At 60.5% G+C, this 19,972-nt stretch overlaps 1 protein-coding gene across 1 annotated transcript in view; it reads right to left on the bottom strand.

The window, feature by feature from the left end:
- Window positions 1-1,201: 1,201 nt before the first annotated feature.
- The window catches only part of LRP1 (LDL receptor related protein 1), an 81,149-nt gene continuing 62,378 nt past the window's right edge, over window positions 1,202-19,972 (bottom strand). The window contains exons 47-89 of the mRNA XM_060657219.3: window positions 19,805-19,924; window positions 19,479-19,592; window positions 19,024-19,173; window positions 18,817-18,939; window positions 18,390-18,506; window positions 18,076-18,204; window positions 17,680-17,802; window positions 17,445-17,585; window positions 17,172-17,362; window positions 16,223-16,406; window positions 16,033-16,118; window positions 15,739-15,858; window positions 15,024-15,211; window positions 14,683-14,888; window positions 13,990-14,178; window positions 13,270-13,418; window positions 12,751-12,844; window positions 12,514-12,630; window positions 12,145-12,264; window positions 11,682-11,804; window positions 11,402-11,527; window positions 10,872-10,988; window positions 10,088-10,194; window positions 9,851-9,983; window positions 8,878-8,997; window positions 8,643-8,765; window positions 8,169-8,309; window positions 7,924-8,058; window positions 7,732-7,851; window positions 6,542-6,810; window positions 5,813-5,991; window positions 5,210-5,316; window positions 4,846-4,962; window positions 4,209-4,385; window positions 3,922-4,062; window positions 3,646-3,819; window positions 3,214-3,375; window positions 2,622-2,796; window positions 2,327-2,428; window positions 2,111-2,175; window positions 1,911-2,001; window positions 1,669-1,813; window positions 1,202-1,500 (exon numbers count right to left, since the gene is read on the bottom strand). Of these exons, the coding sequence (XP_060513202.3) occupies window positions 1,360-1,500; window positions 1,669-1,813; window positions 1,911-2,001; window positions 2,111-2,175; window positions 2,327-2,428; window positions 2,622-2,796; window positions 3,214-3,375; window positions 3,646-3,819; window positions 3,922-4,062; window positions 4,209-4,385; window positions 4,846-4,962; window positions 5,210-5,316; window positions 5,813-5,991; window positions 6,542-6,810; window positions 7,732-7,851; window positions 7,924-8,058; window positions 8,169-8,309; window positions 8,643-8,765; window positions 8,878-8,997; window positions 9,851-9,983; window positions 10,088-10,194; window positions 10,872-10,988; window positions 11,402-11,527; window positions 11,682-11,804; window positions 12,145-12,264; window positions 12,514-12,630; window positions 12,751-12,844; window positions 13,270-13,418; window positions 13,990-14,178; window positions 14,683-14,888; window positions 15,024-15,211; window positions 15,739-15,858; window positions 16,033-16,118; window positions 16,223-16,406; window positions 17,172-17,362; window positions 17,445-17,585; window positions 17,680-17,802; window positions 18,076-18,204; window positions 18,390-18,506; window positions 18,817-18,939; window positions 19,024-19,173; window positions 19,479-19,592; window positions 19,805-19,924 (5,951 nt within the window). The 3' untranslated portion in view covers window positions 1,202-1,359. The remainder of the gene's footprint in view (window positions 1,501-1,668; window positions 1,814-1,910; window positions 2,002-2,110; window positions 2,176-2,326; window positions 2,429-2,621; window positions 2,797-3,213; window positions 3,376-3,645; window positions 3,820-3,921; window positions 4,063-4,208; window positions 4,386-4,845; window positions 4,963-5,209; window positions 5,317-5,812; window positions 5,992-6,541; window positions 6,811-7,731; window positions 7,852-7,923; window positions 8,059-8,168; window positions 8,310-8,642; window positions 8,766-8,877; window positions 8,998-9,850; window positions 9,984-10,087; window positions 10,195-10,871; window positions 10,989-11,401; window positions 11,528-11,681; window positions 11,805-12,144; window positions 12,265-12,513; window positions 12,631-12,750; window positions 12,845-13,269; window positions 13,419-13,989; window positions 14,179-14,682; window positions 14,889-15,023; window positions 15,212-15,738; window positions 15,859-16,032; window positions 16,119-16,222; window positions 16,407-17,171; window positions 17,363-17,444; window positions 17,586-17,679; window positions 17,803-18,075; window positions 18,205-18,389; window positions 18,507-18,816; window positions 18,940-19,023; window positions 19,174-19,478; window positions 19,593-19,804; window positions 19,925-19,972) is intronic.

The raw sequence follows: 19,972 nt of genomic DNA, 5'->3' as shown, positions 1-19,972 counted from the left end.
TCTAGGGTTCTACTCTTGGCATCTGATTAATTAGACTCTGTGAGGATATTTGCGCTTCAGCAGCAAACTCAGGCACAGAGAGCTGTGTGGGACCACCCTGAAGGATCAGAAAGCCCTTGACAACCCCACTGTGTTCAGTTCTTACAGTGGGATTTCTCACTGTGGGAGATCGTTTTGGGTAGGGCTGGTGGTGCCCTGTAAGCGACAATGCAGAGAAACAGATTTTGGAGTTACTGTCCTAGAGCCACAGGGAATACAAGATCCAGAAAGGTGAAGTCACTGGCCCAAGGTCACACAGCCAGGAGAAGCAGATCTTCCTCATCAAGTCCAGTGCCACCCCCTTCCCCTGCCAGCCAGATGGAGAGGGAGGCAGCTCAGGGAGAAGGGCACTTCTCAAGACCAGACTCCCCAGTCCTGCCTCCAGCACAGAGCATGTCTCCCTCTGGTGGCCGAAGCAGGCAAGCACAGCCCAGCTCCCAGAGTCTGACACTCATAGGTAGACACAAATGGCTTTTTTCTTTCTTTCTTTTTTTTTTTTTTTACAATTTTATTTATAACAATATCTGTGTTATTTAGTTGTAAAGGAATTCAGCAAAAATTATTAAAACGTTCATGTCCCCAAAGCGGGGCTGCCCGCTTACCCTTTCTTGGTGTGCCCCACTTCCTCCTCATCCCCAGGGAGGGAGGAGGAGGCTGGGGGACTGTTTACCAAAGAAAGTCTCCAGCCCTGGGAGCCGCGGTGGGGGCACTGGAGAGAGGGAGGGCCTGTCTGGGAGGGGTGTTGAGCATGGCCATCTCAGGTGCCCCTAGAGTTGGGGGCTGGAGCATCGAATGGCATCCCCCAAGAACTAAAAAATTCCATCCTTTCCTTGCTACTTCAGCCAGAGCCAAATCTTCCAGACAGGGGCAGCAAAGGACTCTCCCTCCCCAGAACTGGCACTCAGAGAGCTGGGAGGGATAAGATGGGGGTGGGGCGAGAGAGGGGAGAGCCTTGACAAAGTGTCTTGAACAGGGAGGGGGGCAGCACCACCAGCTCTCCCAGTGGGGGTGCATTTTGGTGGAAGGTGGGAGGTGGGTACCTGTGAGCCACAGGAGCCCCCAGAGTCCTCCCTGCCCCCCTCCCTGAAGGCAGCATGAGGGGGGTGCTGAGGAGCAGGCAGGAAGGAGGAGAACGGAGAGAGATAATACTGTGCTCGCTTGCTCACTTGCTCACTCACATATAAAAAGTAATTCCTTCATTTTTACATTTATACACCCGGCAGGGCCGAGGAGGGGCTGGCTGGGCAGGAGGGGGCTCGTTGAAGGACTTCTCTGGCAGGGGGCAGGAGGCTCTCTGGGCTGAGTCCAGTGGTCAGGGCCCTATGCCAAGGGGTCCCCTATCTCGTCCTCAGGACCCCGGCCCAGGAGTTCTCGCTTCTCGTCCGTGCTGGCCAGGGAGTGGCGGCTGCCGTGGCCACCCATGTAGAGTGTGGCATACACAGGGTTGGTGAAGTTGGTGGGCTGCAAGGTGACAGAGGGTTCAGGTGGGGCACAGGGGATGGGATCTGTGGCCCAGGCGCCCTACCTCCCCCGCCTCCATTCCATCATCCGACTCTGTACCCTCAGTCACCCCACCCACAGCCTCTTGTCCCTGCCCTGGAAGCCTCCTCCTCTGTCCTCCCAGCTCACCTTGTCAGGGTCCAGTGCAAAGTCAGCATCCAGTAGGCCCCCTACGTCGTCAGGCTCCCCGCCTTCATACATCTTATACGTGGGGTTCCCAATCTCCACATTCATGGCCCCATTGGTCATCCGCTGGTGTTGGAAGCCCTTAGCCCTGGGGAGACAGGATTATAAGGGGGCAGGGATGATAGGAGGGCAAGGTTAGGGTGATAAATGAATAGCCAGAATTTTCCAGACTCTCCACAACTCACCCTCGGACTCGCCGCTTGTACCAGAAAACCACTCCGGCTACCAGAAGCACCAGCAGGAACAACAGCAGAGGGATGAGGATAGAGGCCATATCTGGAGGGGAGGAGGTGGGAAATTGAGTCAGAGAGGCTCAGGGAAGTGAGGCCCAAATATCCCTGCTCCAGGTCCCTGAAGCTCTGTCTCCCCGTCCCCTGCCACCTACGTCCAGGCTGCTGCTGGCTGACCACCTGCTCCTCACACCGGGGCCCCGCCATGTGGGGTGGGCACCTGTAGACGGGAGGGGCAGAGCTGAGTAGGCATGACCTCCATAGTCATGGCTGCCAGGGGACTGGGAGGGGCCATAGGGTCCCGAGTGTCCCGCTCAGATTTGGGGAGGGGGAGATGGTCTAGGTCTTAGAAAGGCTCAGGTCCAACTCACTGGCACTCAGGCATCATTTTGCTGTTCATGGTACAGGAACCACCATTGCTGCAGTGGCCAACACAGGTCAGACAGCTGGGGGCCACCCGGCCATCAGAGCAGCTGCAGGAAGGAATGACAGGCTGGGTGGACTGGGAGGGGGTGTCTGAGGTGCTGAGGAAGGGGTGGGGCCGGGAGGGGGTGTTGGAAGTGCTAAGGAAGGGGCAGGGCGGGGGCGGGGGCAGGCCAGGGAGCGTGAGGCCGGGGCAGGGCAGAGTCAAGGCCGGGCAGAACCGTGGGGGCAGGCCCCACTCACTTGCAGGTGACGTCCCCACTCTGCTTGTTGACCACACAGGCTCCGTCCAGACAGCGGCTGCACTTGTTTACCTCGCACCTCGGCCCCTCGAAGTAGGCGGTGCAGCGGCACTGCCGGGAGCCGTCGGCGGCCATCTGGCACGTGCCAAAGTTCTCACAGTAGCTGGAGCACTGCCCTGCAGTTGGGGGGTGGGAGAGGAGGTGCCTCAAGCCCCACCCTCATGAGGGTCCTCCACAGGTTGTGGGTGGGGAGAGCCAGACACTAAGGGGACTCCTAGGTCTTTTAGGTGACTCTCACCTCCTCCTGAGCCCCCTGCTGCCCCCTTCCCCCGTCACAGGTTTAGAGTATAAGGACGTCCCCAAACAGCCTGGCAGGGCACTGCTTTCGCTTGAATAATCCTGATGCCACAGGGCTCACCACCTTTGGAGAAGTGTGCTGACACCTCTACAGGGATGGCGGGGATCACCTAGAGACTGCTTGAGCTGCGAATGGCCTCCCTCCCCCAGAATCTGCCTCTTGACCATCACCCTTGGCTCTAGGTCCCCGAGCTCCTGTCATCCCCTCCCTTGGGGCCCAAGGATGGCTCACTCACGGTACTGGCAGCGGTCACCCAGGAAGCCAGGTAGGCATCGGCACTGGGGCTGGTTGCCCTGGTTGACGGTGCAGGTGCTGTTGTTGGCACAGTAGCCCGCACACACCTGCTGGGTGCATTTGGGGCCCGTGAAGCCTGTGGGGCAGCGGCACGTGGGCATGCCTGGCGGGAGAGGATGTGTGAGCGGGACCGTGGCCCACCCAGGCGCCGGCCCCACTGTAGGGGACCAGGGCTGGGAGGCCCGGGTGGAAGGCACGCAGCAGAGGAACGGGGGCACTGGGGCTGTGGGCTGCGGGCAGGAGGGGAGACAGAGGGGGAGCAGGGTGGGACAGGGTCTGGGGATCTGCCCCAGGCAGAACCAGTGGGCTGAGAGGCGGGAGGCTGGGGCTGAGGAGCTGGGCGCAGTCTTGGCGGGAGAACTGAAGGCCGTACCAGAGGGGGAGGCAGCGCAGGTGCCCCCGTTGCGACAGTACTCCCAGCACTGGTCCAGCTCACACTTGTCGCCTGTGTATCGGGGCTGGCAGCGGCACTTGGGCTGCCTCCGTGCATTGAGGAAGCAGCTGCCGCCATTGAAGCACTGCAGGTTACAGGTTCCGGGTCGAGGAGCTGCGGGAAGGACCATCAGGGCACAGAGCCAGGGGAAGAGGGGAACTCAGGGAAGAAGGTCCCGGGGCAGAGGGTGGGGACCTGGGAGGGGCACAAGCATACCATCTGGTGGTGGCGTGGGCGAGGGCACGGCCACACAGGTGCCATTGTCCAGCCGCTTCCCGTTGGGACAGGTACAGACAGGCCCGCTGGGGCTCAGCAGGCAGAGCCACTCACACTTCTTGCGGTCACAGGGGTTGGTCACTGCAGGTGTGGGCAGGGGTGGGAGGATGCTGAGCCTCGTGGACCCAGAATGTCCCTGCCACAATGCCCAGTACCCGAGGCTACAGCCTGGAGACTCTGCCCCCAGGCCTTCCCGGGCTCAGACTGGGCTGTCCCCCTGTGCCTACCTTCAGGCTGTTTGTGTTGGTGGTACAGGACCACATCGGAGGCGTGGCTCAGGCCCCCTGTCAGGTTGATCAAGGGGCTGTGTCCAAACTTATGAATCTTGAAGACACGATTATTAATGTAGGTGACGCCGTAGATGTAATCCTCAAAGACGTCGATGCTGAAGGGGTGACTTAGGCCTGGGGGAGGAGGTAGACTCAGAGGGGACTCAGGCCCTGGTCACTCTCCAGGACACCTGGGCTCCTGTGTCACCTCAAACTCAACACATTCCAAACAAAACTCCCCCCAACCTGTTCCACCTCTTGTGGCCACTACTGGCAAAAGGTCTCATCAGCCCTAGACTTCTGCGGTCAGGAAGGACTGCTGTTCCCTCTCCCCACATCTACTAAGCTCCTCCTGCCACCTTTGTTGCTTCCATGCAACTCAATGTCATTGGTAGAATGAATGAATGGGCAAGTGGGCCAGAGGGTGCAGGGCTGGTACACAGGGAGTCCAGTGGGGGTAGGCCTAGAAGGCACTGTAGGACTGTTGGGGGCCAGGATGAGGAGGATGGCAGGTGCTGGGTGAGGCCTTTGGACTCAGTGGGGAGGACAAGAGGCCCGAGGGCAGCGCTGGCTGAGGCTGCTCTAGGATGCTTACCTCGTTTGCTGTCAGCAGCCACGATGGGGTCCGTGCCATTGAGCCGGATGCTGCCGATGACTGAGAGCTTGGCATCTGCCCAGTACAGCCTTTCATTGTGATAATCCACAGCCAGGCCTGAGGGGAGGCAGAGAGCACTGTGAAGGCCCAGCCTCTGCCACCCCAGGCTCGAGGAAAAGCAGAAGTGTCTCCATGTTTGGGACAGCTCTACCCTGTTCCCATGACCACTCCCAGTCACTTCTAGAAAAAGTCTCCATAACTCATTGCCCATCCCAGTCCAAGCCCCTTCTCCTCCAAGCTTTAATGTGACCTCAGGCTCAGCAAACCCACCCCTCCCACACCCCTTGCCCCTGCCTCCACGGACCTGTAGGCCATTGGATGTTGTCCTGTACCAGTGTCTCCCGAAGGGTCCCGTCCATTGCTGCCGTTTCAATTTTGGGGTGATTCCCCCAGTCTGACCAGTACATGGTGCTGGGGAAGGAGAAGAATTGAGCATGGGTAGGACCTGAGGGCTGCCAGAGGAGGCTGAGCGAGATGGGCCACCAGGTTGTGGCTTGGGCATAGAGACTGCTGGGTATTGGGAGGAGAGTGTTCTGTCTACCTCCTCCAGAGAGAACGAGGGGAGTCAGGTCCCTGATCAGGTTAAGGATCTTTTACTCTAAAACTACAAGGTGCCGATCCAGAGACATCAAAGTGGGCAGAGCTGCCCCCTGGAGCAAACAAGCAGCCCAAACTTGGCTGCACATGATGGCCAGGCAAGTGGAGGGCAGGCCCCTGCCCGAGCAGGCCAGCTGGGGATTCTGGGCAAAGGCGGCACCGGGGAGCACCAAAGATGGAGGTGGCCTGAAGGCCCAAGGGCCGGAGGAGGACTCCGACTCCAGGGTGGTCTGGAAGGGGAGGGACACACCTGGGGATGCTGGGCTGCCCCAGAGGCTTCCCTGGCCTTCCCCCCGGGACCCCCGCATACCCTCTCAGCGGGTCCACCACAATGGCGTGTGGCTCGTCGATCATGCCCGAGATGAGCGTCTTGCGGTTCTCGCCCTTCATTTGCGCCACCTCGATCACATCTCGGCCTGAGTCAGTCCAGTACACGTTCCCGGCCACCCAGTCGACGGCGATGCCCCGTGGCATCTTGAGCCCTGAGATCTGAATGGGGGAGGGTGATAATGTCAGGGGCTACCACCTTTTGTCTTCCTGCCCATTATCCCCACCTGCACCTGCCAGCTCGTCCCTGTTAAAAAGTCATCCCAGATCGGGAGCCGGTTCTCTGATTTTGAAGAGGTTCAATGGACACTTACCTTATGGGCCATACCTAGAGCTTTCACATGTTTTGCTGGATGAGATATTATTACCTCGCTCTACTGAGGAACAAAGGCCCAAAGAGGTCAAATAGGTGGCTGAGACTGACACAGTGGATGGCGGTGACAATCAGGAACTGAACGTGGCTCTGATGCTGAAGGCCAGTGTGTCCATCGTACCCTGCCACCTTGGGCTGCAATGTGGCAGAGCCAGCTACTGATAATTCTCATTGCTCTGTCCACCTGTCATGCCCACAACATAATCCCGAATGCCTTTGCCCGTCAGTCTCACCCTTTGTCCCCTTCCACTGTCCTTTTCAAACCCTGCTCTGAACCCTCTGCTCTTTGCAGTCTTCCCATCCAATCTGTGGAGATCCCATCCCAGGTGGGGTGCTCACATTGAGGTGGGTGACACCCCGGTCAATCTGTCGCCGGTGGCGGTTGGAAGTGGTGGGAGGTGCGGCAGGTGGCAGGCTGCGGTAAGAGATGGTGCCTGTGTGCCAGTTGGTCCAATAGACACGGCCAGCCTTGACATGGACATCCATGGCATCAATGCGGACACTCTCGTCACCCTGGAAGGCCTGCTCGTAAGCCGAATGGGGGTGACTGGGGAACAGGCTGCGGATCTCGTTGTCATCGGCGATGTATAGGACCTGATACTCAGAGCCTAGAGGGGCAAAAGTCCCGGTGTCAGGTGCAGAAAAAGGCAGGGGCAGGAGGCCAGGGCTGGGGGATGCCAGGCCTGGTGCCGGGATGTGCTCCCTCCTCTCCTTCCCTGAGCTGGTCCAATAGGACCCGCTCCTCCAGGAAATCTTCTCTGCCTCTCCAGCCTCAGGGACTTCTGTCTCCTCATTGTCACTGGCTGGCATCACCACACTGTGCTACATGCTGTCTGATATATGCCCGTGGGCACACATGCATGTGGGGGTGTGTGTGCACTGGCACGGAGGGGTGTAGGCACGCACCGGCACGTGAGTGCACCTGGACGTGCGTGGTGGGGCTGTGTATTCATACATGCCCTCGTGTGCACATGGATGTGTGTGCACGGGTGTTTGGGGGGGTGTCTGTACACAGGCAGGTGCAGGTGTGCGTCAGAGCATATACACGTTCCCACCCCCCCAAAAGGTGAATGAGATGATAGTTGTGTTAACTCAATGAAGGGAAACCTTTCACCAGGTGTACATACATCAAATCATCACCTGTTCACACTAAATATCTGACAGTTTTGTCAATTATATCTCAATGAAGCTGAAAATAAGAAGCAAAGGGGCTAGCTACAACGTGATTGTGTGGTGACGCGCGTCTGTGTGCTCTCCTCCTGGGAGTGGCGGGTGAAGAGACACATGTGGGATATGGGTATGTTGCCCCCACCCCAGACTTCTCCAGATGAACCAGCTCCCCAACCGGCACCCCGTGCACTGATGCCAGCCTCTGTGCTGCTGGCAGCTGGGCCCGTGGGTCTGGGCTCCTGCGCCTGGGCATGGGTGTGCCAAGGGGAGCACGTCCATTCACGTTAGCCCCATTTACACTCTGGTGTTGCATAGCCCCACCCACTCTTTCTGTCCTCTTCCGGCTGGTAGGCTGGTACCTTCGGCCTTGCAGGTGTTGTGAGTCTTCATGAAGTTGCGGGCGCAGCTGCAGAGGTGGCCACCCTTGGTGTTGTTGCAGAGCTGCGAGCAGGTGCCGAAGCGCAGGCACTCATTGATGTCTGAGGGTTACAGGGGAGGGTCATGGAGAGTCCCGGGTTTCTTCCCGCCCCCTCTGAGTCCCGCCTTCTTACCTTGGCATCCGGGCTGGCCTGGCACAGTGTGGAAGCCCGAGCGGCAGGCGCAGTAGGCGGCTTTCTCGGTGCGCACGCAGCGTGCCTCATCCCCGCAGATGCTGGCGTTGGTGGCGCAGCTGGTCAGCTTGGGGTCTGTGGGGGACAGAGTGGGCCCTCTCTCCTGAGCCACCCTGGGCTTGGGCCTGGGTTCTCTGGCCCTCCGCAGGCCCCCCGCCGCCAGTTCCTTAGCACGCAGGGCTCACCGATGCTGCAGTCCTCCTCATCAGAGCCGTCCCCGCAGTCATCGAACATGTTGCAGCGCAGCGAGGAGGACAGGCAGCGCTGGTTCCGGCACAGAAACTCCTTCTTGTCTTTGCAGTGGGGGGTCTGGGCCGTGGGGGGCTCTGGGGAAGGTGGGGGCTTCAGATCTGGATATTCACCACCCCGGGGCCTCCTCCCACAGCCCCCTCCCAACCCCCTGCCCCCCCCCCCCACTGTGTCTGGGGCTGTTTGTCAAGCTTCAGGGGATGCTCCACCTCAAGACCTAGGGCACCGGGCAGCCTCCCTGCCTTCCTCAGAAACCTCTCTCTCCCAAGGAAAGGCCCCCAGACTCCCCACAATGGATACTACTCCCCCCCCCCTCCCCGAGTTTCCACCTGGCCCGCCGCCACCCACTGTGCAGTACCCAAACTATCACCCCCGCCCCGCCAGGCTGCTTCCACTGGCCCCCTGCTCACCACAGTCCTCCTCATCAGTCCCATCCCCGCAGTTGTCTGTGCCATCGCATTGGCGCCCGATCCACAGGCAGACGCGGTCGTTCTTGCAACGGAAGGGCCGGTTAGGAGGGCACACAAACCTGGCTGCAGGGGTGGGAGGGGACAGAGCCAGAATCAGCCTTGGGGGCGGGCCTGCAGCGCCCGGGGAGCATGAGAGCCCCGCCCCCCGCCCTGGGCCCCGCCCCCCCAGCCTCACCGCACTCCTCCGGGTTTTCGTCTGAATTGTCCCCGCAGTCGTCCTCGCCATCGCACTTCCACGCCAGCGGCTTGCACAGCGTGTTGTTGCACTGGAACTCGTCCAGGGGGCAGGTCCGCACTGGGCGCCGGGGGCGTGCAAAGAGCCAAAAATGAGCCCTGAGCCCCAGGCTGGCTGCTGGGGGGCAGGATCTTGCCCAGGCCCTTCCCACCACAGGAGGTGGCCCAGAGGGGTCACCAGGCAAGCAGTGGTACAACCAGAATGAACCCAGGTCTCCTACCTTTATACCTGCTGGGCAGCTGAGCAGAACTGCCTCCTCTGGTATTTAGGGGAGAAGAGGCCTTTTTGGGGAAGTGTGTACACAGAGGCCAAGAGTGCCCTCTTTCTCTAGTGGTTGTAGCAGGGCACTGGGGCCTACTGTAGTTCATGGCAGGCAGAAAGGAGGAGCACTGGGCTGGGAGTCAGGAGACCCAGGTTCCAGACTATCAAGGCAGAGCCAGGATGTCTGTCCTCATTGTTGGGTGGGTCTCTGCTCTAAGTCCCAGGCTTCTCTTACCCAAGCTTCACAGTGTGGCCTCGGGCCACTGAGCCCAGCCAGGTTAGCCAGGGGCAGGCACTGTCTCGTTGCTCCCGGAAAGCAAAGTGAACAAGGACTCTGTTTGTCAGGGCAGCTGATTGCCCTGTAGGAACTTGTGGGGTGGAGTCTGGGTGGACACAGCCAACAGGTTTCTGCTGGATTTTGGTCCAACTGGCCCCTTGACTAAGTGCCGTTGTGGAGGGAACAACCTGTCCCAACGTGTACCCAGAGGCCCTGTGTGTTGTTCACTGCTATATCCCCAACGCCTAGAACGGTGCCTGACACATGGCAGGTGCTTAAGAAATATTTTTTGTATGAACAATGACTACAGAAGACAAAGAATGAGGTGAATGACTGGGCCACATGGTGGGGTGGGGGGTGGTGGCAGGGCCTCACCGCCAGTGCCACAGGCTTCCTCATCACTGCCGTCCATGCAGTCGGCATCCGCATCACAGCGCCAGCGCAGAGGGATGCAGTGACCACTCTTGCACTGGAACTGGTCCATGTCACATCGGGGAGTGCAGTCTTTCTGCGGGCACAGGAGCAAGCATCCTGGTCAGATCGGGGCACCCCTGTAGCTCTGTCCTGATTCTTCTGAGGCCATCCCTCCCTCCTTCTCCTCTCCCTACACACCTCGTCTGAGCCATCTGCACAGTCATGGTCCCCATCGCATTTCCAGCGCCCAGCAATGCAGCGGCCATTGGCACAGGAGAACTCGCTCTCAGAGCAGGGCCGAGGGGCTGGAGAAGGACAGGGGAGAAACACGCCCCAGGAGGGTGGGCACAGGGACTCAGCCCTTGGAGTATCTCCAGCCCTTGGCAGAACAATACCACCCGTCCTTGTGTCCCTGAAAGCCACAGTTGACTGGCATAATGACCACGCCAGCCAACTGGCTGCCCTCATGGGATCAGCTGGGTACAGAGGAGGCTCACACTTACCCCTCTGGGGCAGATACACGAGAGAGGGCATGGGTCCCTGGTTCTGCCCTAGGGACAGACTGTGTGCGGGGGGTCGAGGGGAACAGGAAAGGGACAAGACCACTAAGACAAGCACCAGGGTTTAGGGAGAGGCCAGTAAAGGATGATGGGCTGAGGCACAGCACAGGGACGGACGGGTGGGCTCTGGGGCAGTGGCAGGGGGTGTGGTGGGAGCAGGGGCACATCAGAGACACCTACCTCTGCAACCCCAAGAGGACAGTGTGAAAATGGAGAGAAACATGAGATGAGGTGAAATGGCACAAACTCAAATACACGACATGGAGTGGGGTGGGGTGGGGTGAGCAGGGAGGGGGCACCTGACCCCCAGCCCTGGGAGGCAGCCACCTGTGCCGGCCAGCCTGGTGGGGACAGGGGTGCTGAGAAGGGAGGAGCCCCAGGTCTGTGGGGGTGGGGCGGGGCGGGGGGGTGGGGGGACATACTGCAGCTCTCCTCGTCTGAGTTATCCCCACAGTCGTTGTCATAATCGCACTGCCAGCGCCCTGGCACGCAACGGTTGTTCTTGCAGCGGAACTGGTAGGGCTCACAGGTGCGCTCGTCTGGGGAGGCAAGATTGGGAGGCAAACATCGGGGCAGTCAGGGACAGAGCGGGGACAGGCCCGAGGGTTTCAGACAGGCATGGGCAGGATGGCCAGGAGTGGGAGAAAGATCAGCGGGGGGAGGCCAAGCAGTGTTCTGAGATTCGAGAAGGTTATGGGGCCCAGTGGGACACGAGTGGGAGGAGCCGCTTGGGGGAGGGGATTAACGGAGCCCCCTCTGTTAGGCAGGCAGAGAAGATTCTGCGCGGGTATGTGCCGAGGAAGTGCCGGTGGAGGCAGGGACGGGGAATCAGACAGGGGGTGGTGGTCAGGGGAAGCCGAGTGCCAGGCGGCTTGAGCCCCAGTCAGCAGGTGGCCTGAGTCCTGTCCAGGCCGGATGCCTTCCCCTGAGAGCGGGGTCTGGGGAAGCTCACCACACTCCTCCTTGGGCTCGTCGGAGCCGTCCCCACAGTCGTCCTCTCCATCACACTTCCAGCGAGCGGGGATACAGCGGCCGGAGTCCTTGCAGCGGAACTCATCCACTCCACAGGTCATCTGGGCTGCAAGGGGGCAGCTGGTGGTGAGGGGGAGGATCCTTGCAGGAGCGCGCCGGGAGGGCAATGCAGTGGCCGCTGGTCACCCGGGGTGGGGATGAGGTGGGAACAGCAGACGCAGTGGAGGGAAGGTGGGCTCTGGGGGCACCAGGCAACTCACTGCAGTTGGCAGGCTCATCGCTGCCATCCACGCAGTCGTTGTCCCGGTCACAGACCCAGACTCGGGGGATGCAGCGCTTGGTGATGGAGCACTGGAACTGGTTGGGGGCACAGGTCACTTCGGCTGCAGGGTAGGGGGAGAGAATGAGGACCTGCCCATTTTTCCCCCACCACAGTTTGAGATCACCGTCTTCTTCCTCTTCCAAGCCCTGGCCCTGGTCCCACTAGAAATTTCTTAGGAGAAAGGGACAGTTTATCTCCAATTTTGGTGCTTTTTGTTTTCTGAATCTTCACCTTTTCCCAGCAAACCAAGTCATACCCTGTATAATTTATGTCACCCATCTAATAACATTACTTGACAGCCACATGGCCCAGAGAAGCGGCGGGTAGACTTCAGTGTGCAGTGTGTTTCTGTGTCTGTTTCCCCGCCACCCCGCTCCCTGCCCACAGCCCTGGGCACTCACGGCAGTCCCTCTCGTCCTCCCCGTCTCCACAGTTGTCCTGCCCATTGCAACGGAAGATGCCGGGGATGCAACGGTTGGTGTTGGTGCACTTGAACTGACTGGGCAAGCAGACGTGGATATCTGTGGGAGGTGGGGAGGAGGGTGAGGTAACTAATGGGGGGTAGAGGATTCAGGAGCAGCGAGGGGGCACCTCATCCCTTCAGTGGGAGCATGCAGGTTCAGGGCCTAGAGCAGCAGGAGTCCAGCCTGGAGAGGAGGCTGCTGTGGGCTGAGCTTCCTTGTCCTTGGAGTTTAGTAGGAAACCTCCAAGTTCCGGGGAAGGAGAAAGGGGGAGGGAGGAGGGCAGACAGTGGCTGGGCAGCCCTTTACCGCAGTTGGCCTCGTCACTGTTGTCCTGGCAGTCGTTGTCCCCGTCACAGATGAAGGCAGGGTTCGTGCAGATGCCTGTTGAGCACTGGAACTGTCCTGGGCGGCACTTGAATTCGGCTGCCAGGAGGGGAGCCACAGAGTCAGAAAGGCTGGGGCTGGGCATGGCCACTCAGAGCCTGGAGAGTCAGGCTGCCCCCGGTGCAGGACCCTCTTGCCACCCCTGCTCTGGGCACTTACGACAGTCCGGGGGCTCGTCTGAGTGGTCCCCACAGTCGTCCTCTGTGTCACATTTCCACCAGAAGGGGATGCACTTGTCGTTCTTGCACACAAACTGGAGGGCAGGTGGGGGCAAGAGGGGTTGGTGGGGGTCTGGGGAAACTCAGGAGACTTTCTTTTGGGGGGCTGCGATGTTTCAAAGAAGCGGGAGGACCAGGGTAATTTGTGGAGGTGCTGAGCTGGATGGAAGGTTGGGATATGATGAGTGCGGGAAGGCCAGGTGATGGGGTATCTGTGTGGGGGTCAGGGTGGGGGGTGCTGGTAAGGGAGGGTCAGGGTTAGGGTGTGGGGGTGTTTGTGTGAGGTGACAGGTATAAAAATATTGCTGTGGGGAGACAAGAGGTAGGCAAGAAATGTGGGGGTGTTAGCGTGGGAAAACCAGATGCGTGAGGACATTAGAGCGGGTGTTGGGGTCCGAGGAGGAGTGGAGGTTGGGGGAACGAGGCATTGGTGAATGGGGGTCAAGGGGAAGAGCCTCACCTGACTTGCTGTGCAGTTGGACACACAGGTGCGCCCATCGCTGCCCAGGTAGAAGTTGGTAGGACAGGCACATTTGTGGCCCCCACCGGGGGACAGTAGGCACAGGTTGCTGCAGCCGCCATTGTTGACCTTGCACGGATGATTGGGCACTGCCAGAGAGAAAGTGGCTAACGGGCAGCCGACTGGACCCAGTATATGGGCCAGGGCCCCCTGAGCCACTGCCCTCTGGCAGAATGAGGGCGGCACTCACTGATGCCACATTTTCTGGTCTTCTGAAGGCTGCCTAGCCCACTCTATTCTGGACAGAGGCAGGACAGATCCAAATCCTACTCCTTTAGGAAGGAGCTGAAGCCAGAGAAGGGAGATGACTCTTCTTGAGGTCCCAGGATCAGGCCAGCCCTGCAGCCTCATATGCTGCCTCACCTGTGCCCTCCCTCGGGTACAGCCCGCCTGCCTTTGGGGTCCTGCCTTGGCGGTCCACACCTGGACGCACCCTACTTGACTGGCCTCAGGGGCTTGCTGCTACAAGACTCCTGGGATGGACCCAGGCTGGGCTGCAGCTCCTGAGAGCCTGTTGATAGCCTCCCTAATTTCCCAGTGTCTGGCAAGCACTGCTCAGGCAGTGCTAGAGAAGAACCAATCCTGATGGGCCATATCCTTCCCCGGGGGCCCTGCATGCCAGGCTCACTCTTTGCTGGCTCCCACCCCTTGACTGCTCACCATCTGGCTGGCGCAGGGCGTGGAAGACATGCAAGTCCATGGGCCGGTGCAGGGTGCTGATGAGGAGTGTCTTGTTGGTGCCCGTGGTCTTGTGGGCTCGGTTGATGGACTTTGTCTCCCAGTCGGTCCAGTACACGTAGTCCTCAAACAGGGTCAGTGCGAAGATGTGTGGGATGTCCTGGCTCAGCACTGCAGACGGGGAGGGAATGGGCCCAGCAGCCGGTTAGCGCCTTCCCTACTAGACATCCTTAACCCTACAATAACCCTGTGAGGTGGGCGCCAGCCCCCGTTCCAGATGGTTAAGTGGCTTCCCAAGGTCGCACAGCTAAGTGGCAAAGCTGGAACTCAAACTCAGGCCTTTCTGACAGCAGGTTCCTGCTCTGTAATATTAGAGGATGCCCTGTGCCGAAGCACCCCAACCCCAGGCATCCTACTCCTGTCTTTCTCGGGGCCCCGAACTGTGCATGAGAAGTAACTTCTCTTTCTCCTTCAGATGGTGGCCTCATGCCTGGGCTTGTCCAGGGGGCGTACATCGGGGTGCTCTGGATCCCCGTTCTGAGATCCCCATTCTCAGGCCATGCTGTCTGACTTTTAACCTTATTCTTGCCCCAAAGGCCTGATCCTCTGTAGCTCCAGACCCCACCCCCGACCCCCAGAGCTGCTGTGCCCAGGCAGCCTCACTGGCACACTGACCGACGTGGCGATTAGAGCCATCCAGGCTGGCAAACTCGATGTAGTCCTCACGGGCATCAGCCCAGTAGATGCGTTCGGTGACGTAGTCCAGTGTCAGGCCGTTGGGCCACGTGATCTTGGTGTCCACGATGACACTACGGCCAGACCCATCCATGCCTATCCGGCCGATCAGTGAGTGGTCACCCCAGTCTGTCCAGTACAGGTACCTGGCAGGTGGGTGGGCAGTGAGCCCCAAGAGATCCAGCGACTGGTCCCACCAAGAGCCTGCAGGGAGGCTGGGCCTGGATGCCTGAGCATACTGCTTGCTTCAGGGGCTCCCCCAACCCTCCTTGCCCTCGTACCCATTCTGCACGTCCACCACCAGAGCTCTGGGCTCACGGAGGCCAGAGCTGACCAGCACCGTCCGATAGGCCCCGTTGAGCTTTGATACTTCGATGGTGTCCCGACCTTTGTCGCACCAGTACAGGTTGCCACCCACCCAGTCCACAGCCAGCCCGTCAGGGTTGCTGAGGCCTGTCCGGTGCAGCACCTATGGGCAGAGGCAGGGAAAGAAGAGCTCTGGATGACCAGGGGTATGACCCTCAGTCTCTCTGGGGGCCCAGCACCCCCCCAACTGTGAAGTAGAGCTTCCTCCCCCAGCTTGCAGGGAGGACAATGGATGGAAAACGCCCAGGCCCAGGCCTAGTGTCAGCTGAGGCTATAGGAGAGGGGTCTCCAGAGGAGAGCTCCTACACCCCAAACCCCACAGTGCCTAGGGGCGTGAATTTAAGAGAGGGCAGCCATAAGGGGGAAGCTACTGATAATGAGGGAAAAAGCAGGAGGAATCTCCTAGACCTCACTCTCTGAGCTTGGAGCAGAGGAAGAAGCCAGGACAAACAGAGTTAGGCAGTGACTTCGTGGGGAAGGAAGAGGAGGAAATAATTCAGTGGGATGCGATGGGTGAGGGGGAGATGGCCTTGAAACACAGTGAGCCCTCTGGGGAGGGGCACTGCAGCTGGATCTCTGGCCCCCGAAGCCTAGTTTGTCTGCTGAGGAGTGGGCTGCCCCTGGCCTCACCTGCACATTGCTTCCGTTAAGGTGCATCCTTCGGATCATGCTGCCCTGGGTTGTCACGTCTGTCCAGTAAATCATCTGCTCTCGGTAGTCAAAGTCCAAGGCGACGGCGTTGTTCAGGCCCTGGGTGTGGGGGGTGGGGGATGACTACAGAGTCAGGACGCCGGTGGCTGGAGGAGTGAGTAGGAGGTGACGAACATGGGCCCAAGGGGGGAGGATGAGGGGGCTGGGCGGGGAAGGGAAGATAGCTCTGGGCCTGGGGACAGGGGTGGGGGTGAGGAGGGCCGGCTTTGGCACCTGCTTCAACAGCGTGTAGTTGGAGCCGTCCAGGTTGAGCTTGCGCAGGTAGTACCGGTTGGCAAAGATCAGGAATGGCTCCTCATCTGGAGACAGAGCGTCCTGGTTCAGCTGCCAGCTGGGGCATGTTCTGGCACCCCCGGTCCCCAGCTGCCTGAGCCATCCGACCCCCTCCATGCGCCCGTCTCACCAGTCACCGCTTTGCAGCTGTGGGGGTCGCCGCTGCGGGGGGCGTAGCCCTCTACACACAGACACTTGTAGCTGCCGTGCGTGTTGATGCAGCGCTGGCTGCAGGGGAAGGTCGAGCTGCACTCATCCACATCGGCACACGTCCGGCCGTCATCCTTCAGGCGGAAGCCGGGGCGGCAGCGGCACTGCAGGCACAGGGAGGCTTGGGCTGGGGAAGGGGCTGTGGTCGGAGCCTCTCGCCCTGGAGCCTAGAGCTCTGGTTCCCTCCACCCCGGGGGCTGGCTGGCTCCGCTGGGGAAGCCCAGCCTTGAGGGGCGGGAGGCAGGCAGCAAACAGATACTGAGCCATCTGGCTCTCACTGCAGCTAAGCCACTGCAGTGACCGATGACCACCCGGTTTCTGTCCCCAGAGGTCAATGCTCAGGCCTCATCTTATGTGACCTGTGAGCATTATCTGACAGAGCTGGTGGTGCGCCTCCTCCAAGGTTTTCCTCACACGGTTCTTCTCCCACGCCAGCGGCTGCCCCTTCTCAGGCTCCTCTGCCAGTCCCCCATCACCTCCCTGCCACTGGTGTGGCTGAGCACAGGCCATCTACACGCGCTCCATTGGGGAGCCTATCCAGACTCATAACTCCCAGATTCTGGGCTCCTGTCTGGCCTCTCCCTTGACCTGCACACCTGGACTTTGGCGCCTGCCTGACATCTGCACACCCCTCCCTCTCCCGTAGCCCTTGCTGGCCCTACTTTCCAAGGGGATGCAGAACCCAACCAAGTAAAGGTTTTGATTTTGTTCCTCTGCTGTGTCCCCAAGTGCCCAGAGCACTGCCTGGCAGAGTAGGTGCCGAATGAGCCCTTGTTGAATGAACGAACAAATGAACGGACGAGGGGTGGAGAAAGGAGCTCCCGCCAGTCTTGGGCGAGTGGAAGCTCCCACTCCGGGGTGGGGCACACCTTGAAGCCAATCTTGAGGTCCTCGCAGTCCTGGCTGCAGCCACTGAGCTTGCGGCTGAGACACTCGTTGACATGGCAGCCGCGCTCATCTGAGCCGTCACCACAGTCATCCTGGCCGTTGCAGAGCAGCGCCTCGGCCACACAGCGCCCGCTGCTGCACAGGAACTGCGAGGAGGCGTTGCACTTGTGCTCTGCAAGGGGTGGGGAGGGCAGGTCAGGGGGGCCATTGGGCCAGGGATGGAGGGTGGGGAGGGGGCCGTGCATCGGGCCCACCTGGGCTGGTGCAGTGTGGGTTCTTGGGGGCCTCATCGCTCTGGTCGTGGCAGTCATTTTCCCCATCGCACTCCCACTGGCGGGAGCTCAGACAGCGCCCATTGGCACAGCGGAACTCGTTGGGGCCGCACGTTGGGTACTCTGGGGGAGGAGGGGCCGGGTGAGTTTGGGAGCTTGGGCATAGGGAGGGCAGGGCGCACCCCTGGTGCCACCCCCAGGGAGGCCCCGGGCTCACCACACTCCGGGGACTCGTCGGAGCCATCGGCGCAGTCACGGTCATGGTCACACACGAAATGCTTAGGGATGCACTGGCGATTTTGGCACATGAACTCACGGTCATCACAGGTGCTGTTGTACACTACGGACAGAGACAGACATGGCCCCTCAGCTCCCCCTGACTAGCTGATGACTGTCACATGGGACCTTGGTGGGGTCTGAGTGGCAGAGTGGACAGAGAGCACTGGATGGAGGGTCCAGACACCCATGTGGGTTGTAGACAGGGCTCTGCCACTGACTGCCCGAGGGACCCCTGCTGAAGCACTTCCTCTCCTTGATTTCAGTTTTCCCTACTGCAAAGAGAGACTGTGGCTGCTTGCTGCCCGCCCCACTCCTCATGGCCCCTGCCACTCACAGCAGCCAGCCGCGATGCTCTCGTCGGCACCGTCAGCACAGTCCTTGTCACCATCACAGAGCCAGCGCTCGGGGACACACACATGGGTGCCCGGGCAGGAGAAGGAGGAGGGGCCGCACGTCTTGCCTTCTGTGGGGGGAACAGGGAGCCGCTGGGAGCAGGCACAGCGGGCCGGGCAGCGGGGGTGACATTCCCACCACTGTGCCGTCCATCCCTCCCGTAGTAGGGTATGTGCACGTGCGGGTGGCATGGGGGGGGGGGGGCTCTGTTCCTCCCGGGAGCAACTCCCCGGCCCGATCCCAGCCACCTCTCACCACAGTGAGCTGCCTCATCTGAGCCATCCCCGCAGTCATCACTGCCATCACATAGCCACTGCTTGGAGATGCACCGATGGTTCTGGCACTCAAACTGGGCCTCCGAGCAGAACTTGTCTGGGGCAGTTGGAAGCCAAAGTGAGATGGGGGGAGGGGATGGCATGGCACTGAGCTGGGCAGGCAGGTGTAGGGTGCATGCCAAGGCATCCCTCTGTGGGGGTCAGCATGAGCTAGAGAGATGCCCCCTCGCCCCCGGGGGTGGGACCTGGGGTTAAGGCCCTGGGTGCCCTTCTCCTAGGAGGACATTTCCTGGGAGGGAACTAAAAGGTGAGGTGTGGACAGTGACTCAGTAACTCTGGTGAAGACCCTGCCCGCCATGGGTTCTCTGGGCTCCCAGCTCGGGTGGGTGGGCCCTGTGGTCACTCACTGCAGTGGGTCTCATCCTCGCCGTGCTCACAGTCGTCTTCCTTGTCACACGTCCAGCTCATGGGGATGCAGCGCCCACTGGGGCAGGCAAAGTAATTCAAGGGGCATCTGGGTCGCTTCACTCCTGGGGGGAGAGGGAAGCATGAGGGCACTGCCACCCTGGGGGGGCCGCCGCCCGCCGTGCATCTGACCCAAGGCTGGTGTAGACCTGGGCAGTCGCGCTCGTCGCTGTAGTCCCCACAGTCATTGGCACCGTCACACACCCAGCTGGGTGCATAGCAGAGGGAGGTCCGCTCACAGGGCTGGAAGCGCACTCCTTTCACCCCCAGGCGGAAGTAGCTGCTACAGTCGGTGGCGCCTGGTGGGGGCAGGGATGAGGGGTGAACCGAGGTTCCCTCCACACTCCCTCCCGGGGCAGCTGCTGGCCTGACAGTGGCCTTGGTGTTTTAGAAAGTCGCACGGTGTCCTTCGGGGGAGGGGGTGCTGTCCACCCCTTCCACTCACCCCAGGGAGCCCAGGCCTGGGGCGGGGGCCACACAGGCTGTGAGGGTGACAGAGGCCGCCACGTGGGCCAAAGGGATGGCAGGGAGGAGCCCCAGGCAAGAGGCAAGGGAGCGAGATGGGAGAGAAACTACGAGGCACCCAGGCAGGGGTGTCACTCACTGCAGTTCATCTCATCGGAGGCGTCCTCACAGTCCACAAACTGGTTGCAGCGGCTGGAGTTCCCAATGCAGGTGCCATCCCGGCAGCGGAATTCTCCCACTCCGCAGGCCGTCTCTAGAACAGCACCCACCCCCAGACTATCAGGCCACAATTTTCCACGTTGGGGGCAAGAGACCCCAGGCCAGAGCTCCTGGCCCAAAGCACCTGCCCAGGCCCACCGTGGAGCACGCTGAAGCAGACCCCATGGGGCCTGGGAACCAAAGCTCAGCAAGGGCGGGGCGTGGCAGAGGTGGGGGTCTGAGGGCCAGGTCCCGGGTCCCACTCACTGTTGCAGGGAATCTCATCCGAGCCGTCCCCACAGTCGTCCGCCCCGTTGCACCACAGCATGTTGGACACGCAGCGCCCGTTGTTACACTGTCGGAAAGTCTTCTTGCAGCGGCGTGAGTCTGCGGACAGACGGGGAGCGGGCCAGCAGTCAGCGGCAGCGACAGGGG

Source organism: Panthera onca, chromosome B4 (assembly GCF_046562875.1).
Source record: "Panthera onca isolate mPanOnc1 chromosome B4, mPanOnc1 haplotype 2, whole genome shotgun sequence".
Taxonomy (NCBI): Eukaryota; Metazoa; Chordata; class Mammalia; order Carnivora; family Felidae; genus Panthera; species Panthera onca.
The sequence above is the reverse complement of the archived record's forward strand: the minus strand, read 5'-3'. Positions and strand labels throughout refer to the sequence as shown.